A 14505-nucleotide genomic window follows, 5' to 3' on the forward strand; every position below is an offset into this window, starting at 1 on the left:
TGAAAAAAAGTCCTTTGCCGGGACTAGTTTTCAGATCGTAACACATGCTTGCCCGTTTGAAGATGAGATTCAGTAGGAGATGCCATGAATTGACTTAACTGTTGAGTGGCATAGATGATGTTCGATCAAATAGTGGTGAGATAGATAAGACGGACAACTAAACGGCGATATACAAAAGGGTCAGATAGCAGGGACTTTTGTTTTGATGTAGTCTTGTGGTACTATCCATTGGAACATAGGCAGGTATAGCACTTAATAAACCAGAGTCTTCCAAAAGATCAAGACAATATTTTCTCTAAAATAAGCAAATTTTCTTCACTGATTGAGCAACTTAATATTCAAAAAATATTTTAATGGGCCCAAATCTTTAATTCAAAAGTGTTGATGACTAAACTAAGGGTTCGGTAAAAATCGATCCACTACACATTCCATAAATTCTATCCAATTCTCACCCACCACACCATCGAATATATAGCATTTTCCAAGAAATTGACATGATCCTCGACGAGGTGGAGGATCACACACACGAGCTTACGACTCATCACTTTAGTAATTACCTAATTGAGAAATTTCACATCAGGAGAGCTCTGATATCATAATAGAACGGAAAGAGTACCGAAAGAGTATGCAAAGATAATAAAATTGTGAAAAAATAATAAAAAAAAATGAAGAAATTTATTGATTGTTGATTGATTGAAAATTATAAACTATGAAGGTAAAACTAAGTATATATAGAGCATTCGTCTATGAAACATAAAGATAAGATAAAATAAAGACTAAAATTATAATTGAATTTATGTATTTTGTTAAGTTGAATTTGTAGGCCATAAGATGTCTTTATTGTTGTCATGAACTTTAAAGTGAAAGAATGACTTCATATGACTCAAATATTAGGTCCTAATCAATCTTATAGTATAAAACTTGCATATTAACATACTTTATTTTACTAATTTTCCATTAAATAAAGCAAATATCATTCAAATTTGATTGATTTTTTCAATTCAAACCTTAATATTTGCAATTATTCGATTTCGGAGAGTAAATGGATACTTTCGTGTTTTTCAAAAATTGGATTACACAAACTTCACCATATTAATAGAGGAAAAAAGAAAATTAAGAAGATCCATTTCATCCACTTTGCAATTGTTAGTTGTGTTAGTTATGGTCCTCCCAAATAAAGATGCAAGTTACATTTTATGTGTGCATTTATGATTGGTCAATATGTTCTTTTAAAATTTTTATATTGACCCCATTTAATTTTCTTATTATTTTTACTACATTTTTTCACTAACGTCAACCCAATATACCCCACGTCGACCCTCCCCTTCTTTTCTTGAGTTCTTCGATTTTTTTAATTAAAATTATTAAAATATAAATAATTCTACACATTCAAGTCTTTTTATTAATCAAGCTAATCAAATTGATCTAACATAACAAAAATTAGTTATGATTAGTATTATTTCGAATTTTATTGTTTAACTTGATTGTACTTGATTCATAAAAAGATTTAGATGTGTAACATTAGTCTTATCTTTCTAAATACAAGGGAAAATAAGATCTGAACTACAAAAGCCAAAATGCCACCAACGATGCTGCTTGTGTTTTCGGCGATGATTTCAAACTCATCAGCTCCCTGAAGGGCCAAGCCTCTCAAGTGTCAAGTATCAACGAAAGTGGTTTTAAAATATGAATATTACTTTATTAATGAAAATTTGCCTCCTTTTTAAAGTTTTGGACGATGGAAATATCGACTTAAAAAATAGTTTCTGCTAGTTATATATGTATGTCCAATGTGTTACCATTTATTGACTGTTTGATGTTACTTCTTAACAAAATTATACAAGTATATCATCAATTAAACAAAAGTGCGTTCGTAAGAAGTATAGAATGCTACAAGTAAAAACGGTGGTTAGTCATAAAAAATATTCTTTGCACTAAAACTGTGTTGTAGCTAGAATGACGAGAAGATTATAGAATGTCTTCGAGTACCACTACCAACATTCATATTGGTCAACCTATCCGCTGTTTCAGAAATTGCCTTCGCATTCCTCCCCTTGTTCATAGAAGCTGCCAACACCAGCATAAACTTCTCATAAATAGAGCACCACATGAATAGATCAGAAGAAGATAGTATTTATTGATTTTAAGGCAGAATGGAATTGAGGAGAAGTAACAAGGAAATGAGGAATACTGGGGGAGTTGATTTACTTGTTCACACCAAATACATGCGTAAATTAATATATGGAATCATCCCAACAAATGATTCCAGTTATGAAATATCCAATACAACAATTAAGGCCAAAAATCTTACTTGGGCTATCCTTTCCAGGCTGTCGATATTTTGATTGTTTAACAGTATTCATGGACTTCTCATTCTTACTTCCATTCTGCAGAGAAAACACACGATGTTTACATCACATTGGAGACTGATGAGTAACTAATCACTAATCAGTGCATCAAAAAGTATATTACTAATGTAGAGCTACTCCACTAATATGAAGAACGATTTTGATTTGAGATAAGAGCTACTCTAGTATGTGACCGAATTCAAATGATTAGCAGATTAAGATTTTCTTGCTGCCACAGTAAAAAGAAACAGAGAGCTGAGATGGGTGGCAAGATCAAGACAACTAACCTGATTCACCATATCCAGCTTACGTTGCACACCTGTAATATTAAATGAAAATTCTTCAGCGCACAGCATGAAATCAATTAATAAAATACTGGTACAACCCAAAAGAGTAAAACCCGTCATATTCATCAGAATTTCCATCAATGGCATACATAATAGTAGTATCCGACTTAAATATATTTTCGGGTCAGACTGGTGTTTTGAAAACCAACAGCTTAAAGGCACCTGTGGAAGAAGTATGGAGAAGTTTCAAGTCTCCAATCTAATGCCTTACCCATTCATCCACTCATTAGAAAAAACCAAAGAACTATTAACCACTACAGCAACCCTTGTGGTAATAAAATAGAGAATGCATGCATAATGTGCGGAGGCAATAATCCCCCAAAGCGTTTGGTAACCAAGGCAGAGTTTTCAGGCTCCTCTAGCATGACACAGGAATATCCAATCTAGGCAACTGATACTTAGATGAAACATGATGGTAAGAATCGACTGTTATCCAGTCTATTCTTGTGTTATGGATCAACAATCAACTTTAAGTCACTAGGAAGAGAGGTGTTCTACAGAGCAGTTGACAAGCACCTTGAAACTTTTTACCAAATTTACAGGAGCCAATAGCATTATTTGATTCATATAACTAATCCCAGCTTTGAGAAGACCAAATATCTTACTCTGTTTCTCTAACATTGTCAGATTTCTATAGCAAGATGTGCCTTTTTGGTTCCCTCCAACTCAAAAAAACAATCACCCTTGTCACCTTTAGGCCACAACCTTTGCTTCAACGTTATAACCAGTGTGGAACTCAATTTTTTTTTTTTTAAAAAAAAGGCATGCAGGGAAATATAATATATAAATAGAAAAATCCAATCAGATCACCTGAAGCTAAAGGAGGATGTAATTTCGGAGAAGAGAAGTTATTGGTGAGCTTTGAATTAGGCAACATGCCAGAATATCTCCTAACCCCTTGCTGATCAAGGGCTCCCCTTGTTCCAGCTGAGAAAGAACAGGAGATAACATGGTGTCATCCAATGCTTTCGTAAATCAAGAATGTAAAGAGATAGATAAATACAAACCAGATGGAGGAGTTCTTGACACTGCTCTAGTACGAAGGGATGGAGGAACATAAAAACAAGTCTACAAGTTAACAACAAATAAGTGTGTCAAAAAATCGCTCACGGTTCTTTTATGTTGGGAGGGGTATTGTTAACATACAGATCAGTTGACAGTTAAGACCAAAAAAACATGAAATAATACAAAATGCATGAGCCAACTGACTACCTGGAAAAAGGGATGTTGAAGGGCCTCTGCAGCTGTAGGCCTCTTGCAGGGATCCCATGAGCAAAGTGACTTCATTAACAGCAAACAAGAGCACGGGAATTTATAGACAAACTGTTAGTTTGTGGTGCCTCATCCTAACAGCTATAACCAGTAAATGAAAAACTACTTTACCCTGATAAGGCTGACTGCATCATCACTCGCAGATGGTATCAGTGCCGAAAGATGTACACCAGCAAGCTGCAGCAGAAGGCAAATACCACTAAGCACGAGACGGTTTTAAATTAAGCAGAAAAACATCATATACGATATGCAATATCTAGCTACACCCAGAACAGGGAATCAAGCAAGAGACTTGACACTGGACAAAGCACATATTCAACAACAAAGATAGAATACCTATATCATCTTATCTACCTAGCAACTATATATAACAGGATTCCCTTTTGTAATAACTTTTTATTATCTGTTAAGTAGATTGAAAACAATTAAGCCCCACAAATATTTAACAAATATCTTCATACATATATAGAAGCAACTCCATTCAGTAACAAAATTTTATTCTCTTAAGATTAGATTGAAATCAACTTAATCTATACAGAACTACTGAACTAATATATAAAGATAATCAATTGACATAAAAACTGCACCAATAATTGATCACACTCCAACTATATTCACTTTACAACTAGTTGCTACAAACCAACAGCACAGTTTATTAGTAATTGTAATTTATTTTGCAAAATAAAAAATATATGCTTGATAGGAAAAATAGCATTCCTGAGGTATACTAACAAAGACAGCAACGCCAAACTAAGGGATTCTAACCTGTGGGAACTGATAGTTTATATCCCTTGCAAGTTTCAGCCCATCAGCCCATGATTCAATGGTTGGGCTGCCTATCACACCGCATATTTTGTAGATCTCATCCGCTTCACTGCAGGCACAAATATGAAGGAGAATATTTATTTCAACATAGTAAGATATGAAACCAAATTGCTTTGAAACAGGATATTAGTCATGGTCTCTATGCTGTAAAATCATAATAGTTTATAGCACCAGGGGGAGAGAGAGCGAGAGAGACTACCTGGCACCAGGGAAAAGAGGACGAAGAGAGAACAGTTCAGCCATTATAGCACCCATTGCCCACATGTCTAAATGAGTGACAGAAAATTCAGTAAATAAAACGGTACTTATCATCACTCCAAACAATATTAATTTGATCATTATCGCTGTTTAAAGCATATACTTACCAACTTTGGAGCTATACAGATAAGATTGAAGTAGCACTTCAGGAGCACGATACCTAACAGAAGCCAGTGTACAACTTATAAACTGCACAACACACAACTGAACAATTTACATACAAGAGTTGAAAGCACTTACCACCGTGTGGAGACATACTCAGTGTAGGGTGGTTGTGAACTGATCTCACGTGCTAGGCCAAAATCAGCAATTTTTATGATATCCTTGGTAACCAGCAAGTTCTCTGCGAAAAAATGAGTATACATTGTGTCAAAACAAAACTTGCAATCAAGTGATAAAATTAATCAGAATAGACCATGGTATAAATCTCCATTTGCTGCACAATAACAACTTCATTAAAATGTCAACCAAAACGATGCATAATTTATAGAAAAAGCTAGGTAATTCTTGAGAAGTTTGAAAAAAAAAGCCAACATATTCAAAAAGCATGTTCTCTATTTTATCATATAGCACATTTAACAAAGGATTCGGATGCAATGATAAACGTACCAGGCTTCAGATCACGGTGGAAGTATCCACGCTGGTGCATATAAGCAAGACCTTGGAAAACTTGAAAACACCAATTCCTAACTTCACCCTCAGAAAACATCTTCTCCCTGTCTTTCATAAGTTGGTACAGGTTGCATTCCTAAATCACCCAAAAAATTGAAACATCAATTACTGGACTTTGCACAAGATGATGCAGACCACATCTAATGAAGAACTGGCCACCCACCATGTACTCAAAAACAAAGTACAGAATGTCACTTTCTCGAATAACTTCCTTTAGCTTCACAATATTTGGGTGGTTCATTTTTCTTAGTGACTGTAAACCAAGAGAAATTGAAGTAAGTTATAAACAGAAAATAAAAAACCATATGGCAAATAAGGTTTCAGAAGGATCGGCAAAATGAGACACCTTGACTTCTCTCAGGTTTACACACTCCTCCCAAGAGTAATATTTCTTCTTCATTTTCTTAATTGCAACCTGCAATTTTATGACTTAATTATTACTAAAGCAGACATCAAATGAAGCACATTGATCATGCAACTTGGAGCACACTTACAACTTCTCCAGTTTGCTTATTAATAGCTCTCCAAACACTCCCAAACGTTCCATCACCAACTTCCTTAATTAACTTGTACCTGTATCCACAACCAAAAAATTTGTAAGAAATTCTAACATACGGGTATAAGGAAGGGGATAGCAACTTCTGGGGAAAACGAACCTCTCCATTGTTCCCGTGAAAATACAAATCAGCTCTTTCTTTATTCAACTAAAGTAAACAAAAACACAAATGATAGATGGCATTTATCTATTGCAGATGATGCTCAGAGGTATATAAGATATTAACAGATGACTGCTGATCCAGCAAAATCCACCATCAATTTTCTGTCGTAGCAAAACAGGGCATGGAAGCAGAAACTATCTGATGGAAGGGCTGCACAGCCTTATTCATTAATAGACCCACGGCTTTATAATGGTTGCAGGACAACGGTAGTAGAAATGAACAAGTACCAGAGATCATACTGATGCTTCTCAGGTTCTCAGGTCCAACCACAAGAGTGATCAAAGCATTAGCATTAATCTCTAGCTAAAATCACTGTGACCCAAGACTTCAAGACTATGGTAATATCTACTTCATCTAAACTATGCAGTATTTGTTTCAGAATTTTCAGGTAACTGATGTATCGTCACCAACTATACCCCATCAAGAGCAACAAGAAGACAATTGCCAGAAAACTACAGTCTGCAATGATTCAACGCAAATGCTTCACTCAAAGACTAGTCAGCATCCAGTATACAGTCACCAATCTATATACTTCAGCCCTGTAAAGGAAGAAATATTATATTAGATTTTGATAAATCTAAACAGACAATTGTTGTTGAGGCTCTCCATTGTAGATTCTTACCCCAGAAGAGGTTCTACCAGATATAATAACCGAGTGTTGGGTCAGCAATGCACTGCCAAGGGAACAATGATCAAGAAGCTACCATTGGATTGGTGTGTCATCCAAAACAAGAAAAAGAAAAAGTTCTTACTTGTACAAGTGCACTAAAGATGCAGCACCTGTATCAGAAGAAACTAGCATCACGTACCCTGTGCCGATCATTAAACGGGAGCAGAACACTAAGTGCAATTAACAAAGGAAACCAGAAGAAAATTTCCGATGATGAAGAACCGCCAGTCGAGCACTTCTTGGAATGCAAAAAACCGATACTGGTAGCAATTCGTCGAGAAACTAACTCCCTCCATGTCTGGGAAAATATATCACAACTACTTGGATTCAAATTCAGGCCAACCTGCAGCAGATAACCGGGTCCAAACCTTAGATTGGATTATAAATCCCAGAATGCACATTGTTAACATGTCTCCCTATATTAATAAGAGCAAAAACAAAAGTATCAACAGAATGCTGAGTGACAGAAATTAGACAGCTTATAGCTTCAGATGCTCTAATAAAAACAGTGAAATTAGAAAAACCCTATCCAACAAGTGAACGTTTTCCGGATTAATATTTACTACTTAGTTACGAAACTATGCAAGTACCGACTCCACAAAACCAATCATGTATAGACGAAGCTGAATCCCAAAACTGAATTCACGTTTCAACAGCAAAATTGTAAAGGTAATCAGGCAAGATTTCCAGGTCTTCATATGAAAAAAAAGATAGATGATAAAACACACCAAGAATACCTAACAAACAAAATTGCACAGGAGAGTTCAGACGCCAATAATTGTCCAAAAACCACAAACGCAACCAGAATCCCAATCCCAAACCCTAATTATCTCCGAAGCTCAAATTAGAAGTTACAAACCTAATAAACAAACTATCCAGACACATGACGATAGGCAAATTCAACCACGGAGGTATCCTACACAATCCATAAAACAAAAGTACAAAACCAATCCACATGATCTTCAATCAAACCGAACGCCATTCCTCGATCGCAACCGTCCAAAGAGAAAAGATACAAGCAGAAATCGAAGAAATCCAAAGCAAAACCAAAAATTAAACAAAGAAACAATCGTAAAATCAAACCGCGCAGCTAAATCATAAGGATCTAAACGAAGATCAGATCTGATCTAAAAAAACGCGTAGAATAAAAAGATAATAACAAATTGGCGNNNTAAGAGAGAGAGAGAGAGAGAGAGAGAGAAGACCTGAAAATTAAGCAGCATAACCACCGTCTCGAAGGACGGGAAGAGGCGGAATCCAGAGCTTCTTCCTCTACGATACCCCCTTTTTTTTTTTCCTCCTTTTTTTGTTTTGCCTTTCTCTCTATTTGTGATGTGTTATATGCGATTCGTGCCAACAAAGAAATAGGGGAATTGTGTGTCTACCCTTTACCTAATTTATTCGCACCTTTGTTTTGAGGCACCGCCTCGTTTTCTTTGTTCATTTTTTAAAAATAAAAGATTTATTTTTGAATTTTAAAAAAGATAAAAAAAAGATTTGGGTATTTTCTGGTCTTGGAGTCCAACTCCGATTCACACTCTTGGATCTATTTATAGCTGCTTTTCTGCTACGCTCTCGCTTCCAACCTGTGGGTTCTCATATGTCGCTCTCCTTTCTCATTCCGCGTCCCTATTCATGTTTTATTAGTTTTTCTAATAATAATATGGAGTTTAATTTTGAGGGAAAAAAAATTTAATATTGTAATTAGGTTTAGTTTGGTAAAATTTTTACTCTTTAAAAATAATTTATAAAAACTCATTTTTAAAAGATAGTTTTTTTAAAAATATAGTATTTATATTTAGTAAATCAAATTAAAAATAATATTTAATAAATACAAATAACAATAATTACATTTAATAATATTTTTTAAATTTTAAAAATACTATAAAAGATATAAATTTAAACATTAAATTTAAAAATTAGTTAATATATGAGGTTATATTAGACTCTTAAATTTTAAAAAATACCAATTAACTTTAAGAATTTTCACTTTAATTGCTTTTAGTACGTGATCTTTTTATTTATTAAATACAAAATAAAAAAATTATGCTTTTAAAAAATATAAACATTTTTTTAAAAAATTTTAACAAACCAAACTTTAATATGGTGAAATACATTAACATGGCTTATAACACAATTTGATTTTGCTGAATTATTTTTATCAATAAAAACTATTCGCATTGTATTTAGTCAAATAAGAAATTTATTTTTTATACAATACAGTAGTACTATTTATATTTTTAAAAGATTAAAAAGTTCAATCAATTATAATTCAATCTTATTAAATTACATTTGTGTCAGATTTTTTTACGTGAGTGTAAAATACAAAAATCATCAAATATTTTTGAAAAACATCAAATTTGTTTCAATATTTATTAAAATTAGTCTAATTTTAATGTATTAACAATGTAAAAATATTTTACACAATCATTTATTTTTTTAGATAATTATTTGTGTAGTTAATGTAAAAAATATTATTTTTATTAATACGATATTACATAATTAAATACACACCTAAAATTATTATATATGATACATTAAATTCAATTCAGTAATATATCACAGTTATTTAATTCTTTAAAAAATAATTTCTCCTAAATATTGATAACTATTATGATACTATAAACTTAGCATTTAATTTTGGTCTTAAATAGATATTAAGACACACAATCTCAACACGTATAAATTTGACTAATATATACTAAATTATATTTTTTTAAGTCAAATTATGAAATTTATAAATGTAGTTTATCTTATAATTTAATGTTGGTCTGAATTGGTTTATTTGAACCAAAAAAAAGTATTTTTTTATAAGTAATGTTACACATTTAAGTTTTTTTATGAATTAAGTTTAACCAAATTAAATAATAAAATTTAAAATAATATTAGTTATAATTGATTTTTATTATGTTAGACCAATTTGATTAAATTTAATTAATAAAAAGACTTAGATAGATAATATTATTCTTTTCTTACTATTAAATTCTTATTTTATTTTTATTTGTCATTTTATCTTTTTTTTCTTAAACAAATTTATTTTTCTTATCTTTTTTAATTTAGTTATACTTATCTTTCATTAATAGAATGATCGAGAGATTCTAGTTATTTTAACTTATTTTAAAATTTAAAATTAATTTAATAATTAATATAAATAAATAGATTGTTCTCTCATTAGAAACAACAGTAAAACAATAAAAATTATTCATTTTTTAATTTCTCATTCTTTCACACTTTTATTATGGTATTACTAAATTTTAGATATATTTGGATAAATTAAAATAAAATATTACAAATATAAAAAATTTAATACTAACAAAACCTTGTTTTTTTAAAAAAAACAAAGTACATTTTTAATATTTGAATTTTTTTTAAATAGTTATCCAAATATAAAATAATTTGTTTGTTAAATTTTTTTTAAGGTAAAAAGATATAAATATTTTTTTAAAAGTCAATCTAAACTTACCTTAGTAGTTAAGTAAAATTTATTGTCTTATTTAAATGAAATGGTATATTTGACTCCTATCTTCCTTTCCATGCTATTATTTGGGAGATATATACTATTTACTTATTTAGTTTACATTGAGTTAGGTTCGATCAATCTTAAATTTTAAATAAATCCATGGAATTTATAAAGCCAGGTTCTAACATATAAACCAAAATCAATATTATGTTATCATTCTTTGTTCTTCATCAACCTTATGAATTTCTAAAACTAACAAGTTTAGGTTTGAAGTTAGAAGTGATAGAAGTCATTTTACTTGCATTGATTTGTATAAGCACCTAGCTAGTGTTAAAATAAAGTGATAATAACAACTAATAATTAGTGTGTTAGTAATTTTAAATATTATTAATCCTATAACAAGAATATTAGTCATAAACAATTTAAAGTGATAACATGATAACGGGAAAGAAAATCAGATATGATTGGATTTTCGATTGTTTTGAAAAGAAAGAAGCAAATAAAATTATTAGTAGTGACGAACATAAAATATTAAATTATATTACATTATAAATTTATAATTAAGAAGATGGCCCTACTACAATCACCGGGCAATAAATATAGATCTGATCACAAACTTTTTCCCATTCGTGACCTAAGACTATACGACATGTTATGGTCATTATTACACAGTGGAATTGTCAAATTAGGTATGCCTTTGGTTTTTTCATAATTAGAATGGTGATGATGTTGGCCCATTTAGGCTGGCCATCATAATAATTAAACAAGAATAATGTTTCATTTCTCTTGTTACTTTCTCGCAACGTTACACAAATAGTGATGAGTAATGACCAATATTTTTTAATATAACCCTTAATTAGCTTCCACAAAATAACAAGTTGTAAATGATTTCTTCCGGGGAAAGAGGATATATTATATATAGTTGCCAACCCAAACCGGACCTAATAATAATAATCAAACTTTCAAATTAACGACTTTGATTATTATTGTCAATAAACTCAATAAGGAGTAATGATGCAATCGTATATATGAACACCCTGAAAAAAGGTATGTTTAAATTTACGTATTCCATTTATATATATATTTTTTTTCAAAAATATAGGTAAAGGAATTTTTAATGTTACAAGTATGAAAAGTGCATGAAATTAGTCTCACATAAAAAAAAGAAAAAATAAAAAAATTATAAAATAAGAATTCATTAATTTAATATCTTAAAATTTTGAATTGGATGTAATATTTTCTTATTTTATAATTTTTCACTTGATTTTTTTTTATGAAAATTTTATGATGATTAAGAATTTCTCATGGTGGCTCAACAGGAATGGAACGAAAAACATGACCCATAAACCATTATTCGAATTGTTAACATTTTTGTAACCATAGGCATGTCCTTATATATTATCATATGTTCACTTTTATTTATTTACTTATTATTTATTTTTATTATTTGTTTTCTATGTTTTTTTTTTCATTGATATTTGGTTAATTCAAGTGTTCAATAATTATTTCTCTAAAATTAAATAACTTCAAGTTTGATCTTCATGAAAAAAGAAAAGGAATGTGAGAGAATTTTAGTTTATAGATACTGGTAATAAATATCTAATATTAGTAATAGATTTTTAAATAAACTCAAAATTTCAATTTTGTATACATTTTTTTTTCAAATGAATTGATCTAATAAGATAATGATATATTTTGATATGTTATGTTTAATTTTAATACAACTATAGTATAACAGAGAAAAAAGATAAGACTTCATCACTACCAATTAGAGTGTTGTTTAATTTATTTTGATATCTTTATGTTTAATTTTAATACAACAATAGTATAATAGTTGTAATTAAGTTGGGACCATAAACCTTAATAACATAATGGATAAAGTTCGGTGAGGCCAGTGGCCACTGGCTACTAGATGGTGTGAGATTTGTGGCTGATTTTATTTAATTGGATGCTTCGATTAGGTCATAATTTGACAACCAATTTTCATGGATCATATGCTGATGAATGTTATCTTATCTTACCAAAACTTTTGATTTACATACAAAGTCACAAGTCACAACGCATATTAGGTATTTTTTTTAGGGCTTATCTATTTTGTATGTTAAGTTTATAAATTTAAATTTTTTTAATTGAAAATATAAAATATTTAAATTTTTAATATATTTATTTTATATTCAATAAATAAAAATATTAAAAAATTTTTTATTAATGATAAGTTTATCATGTGTAATAAAAATACATATTAGCTAAATTTGTTCAATATATTATCGCACGAGTTTAATTTTAATATAATAACCGTCAGGGACGGATCCAGAAATGATATTATGGGGGGCCAGTAACACATATAATATTAAAAATTATGTAAAAAAATTATATAATATAAGATGTATTACAAAAATATATTGACAGAGAATATATTTTAAAGTAAAAAGAAATATGTGTATACTTTTTACTAACGAAATGGTCGATTCTTCATATCATAAAATTCACCGATAATGGAATTTGTGTAAATTTTTTCAGTAATTTTCTTTTCAATATAATTAAAAGAAAATTATCAAGAAATTCATTTTTTATTTTGTTTCTAAGTTATTTTTCACAATATTCATAGTTGAAAAAGATCTCTTAATTGTAGCAGTTGAAACAGAAAGAATTAATACCAAATGAATAAAAAAAGACGGCTACAAGAAAAAAAAGAATTCACTTTATGATATTTGAAATTTTTTATTTAATTAAAAAATATTAGTAATAATATCTTTTTTAAATTTCTTTAATATTGTTACTTACTTTTTAGATATTAAAAATTATTAATATTTAAATTAGACTGGATTTTTATTTATACTAGACTAAATACTAAATATTTTTTTAAAAAAAATTAAATTATACATAATAACTTATTACTCTTAAAAAAAGTTGGGGGGCCGAGGCCGCCACTCGCCCCCTTATGTCCGTCCCTGATAACCGTATAAAACATTTTATATAATATTTTGAATGACTATTTAAAGGGGTGGTAATGGTACAGTTTGAAGTAAACTCTAACTCTATTTGTAAATTAAAATTTTTATATAAACACAATCCTACCTTAGTTTATTTGCGAGTTGAGAATAGCTCAACTTTAATCTTACCTGTTTTTTAATTTGTGGGTTACAAAAAAGATGCAATATTATTATATAACTTGATGATAATTTAAAATAGAACTAATTTTTATGTAAAAAAATATTAAATTACCAATTAATAATTTTTTGTAGTGGCTAAGAATCTCTTATATTTAGTGAGAGGTCTTTGATTCAACATTTACTTAAAACATATTTTTTTATAAATATATAACATATTCATATATAGAGTATGTGTTAGTCGGGTAGGGTTGAGGCTCAATCTACTCTCTACTCGATTTGTACCCTACTCTACTCAATGTGGATTGGTTTGAAAACCTTACCCAACTGGATGGGGTCGAATTAAGTATCCACAAATAAAGTATATATTGTCACCCCTAACTATTCACAAAATTAATATAAAAAATAATTATTTTTACTGATATAATATTATATAATTAGATATGTATATAAAATTATTTTATACTAATAGTATGTCAAGATTAAAGTCAAGAGAAATAACAATAATAATAATGCTTATATACATATATCTATTATTATATGATTATAATAATATAAGAGAATGGAAAAAGACAAATTCGTGGTTGAAGAATGCACTCCAAAAAAGAATGGAATATTCATGAGACAAGGTGTGTGCTAATGCTATCCTATATATATCTTTGCCGAAAGATGATGAGGTTGTATGAAGATATGTTCTAAGGTGGCAAAATGCTGGCATGCCACCACACAAATTAGGTCTCCTATATCCTAGGGAAACAAGTCAACAACTTGAGCTGCTAAATTATTGATTGTGTGGTTTAAAAATTATAAAAAAGTATTTTATA

General features: G+C 30.0%; 1 protein-coding gene across 1 annotated transcript; it reads right to left on the bottom strand.

Moving 5' to 3' along the window:
• Positions 1-1951: 1951 nt before the first annotated feature.
• LOC107487003 (cyclin-dependent kinase F-4) lies at positions 1952-8581 on the bottom strand. The gene is made up of 19 exons (XM_052262513.1): positions 8317-8581; positions 7194-7454; positions 7064-7115; positions 6379-6980; positions 6217-6295; positions 6069-6137; positions 5886-5975; positions 5660-5798; positions 5291-5393; positions 5158-5210; positions 4992-5058; positions 4733-4841; positions 4079-4144; positions 3908-3976; positions 3703-3763; positions 3506-3622; positions 2636-2667; positions 2312-2387; positions 1952-2067 (listed from the first exon to the last, which is right to left on the bottom strand). Exons 4-19 carry the CDS (start codon positions 6384-6386, stop codon positions 1952-1954), a joined length of 1254 nt encoding a protein of 417 aa, XP_052118473.1. The 5' UTR covers positions 6387-6980; positions 7064-7115; positions 7194-7454; positions 8317-8581.
• Between the last annotated feature and the right edge of the window lie 5924 nt (positions 8582-14505).

This window comes from Arachis duranensis, chromosome 5 (assembly GCF_000817695.3).
Source record: "Arachis duranensis cultivar V14167 chromosome 5, aradu.V14167.gnm2.J7QH, whole genome shotgun sequence".
NCBI lineage: Eukaryota > Viridiplantae > Streptophyta > Magnoliopsida > Fabales > Fabaceae > Arachis > Arachis duranensis.

Coding starts and splice junctions, on each gene's coding strand:
- LOC107487003 (XM_052262513.1), bottom strand. Junction 5,211..5,290: donor GAGTATGTCTCCACACGGTG/GTAAGTGCTTTC, acceptor GGCTTCTGTTAG/GTATCGTGCTCCTGAAGTGC. Junction 2,388..2,635: donor AGCTGGATATGGTGAATCAG/GTTAGTTGTCTT, acceptor TTTTCTCTGCAG/AATGGAAGTAAGAATGAGAA.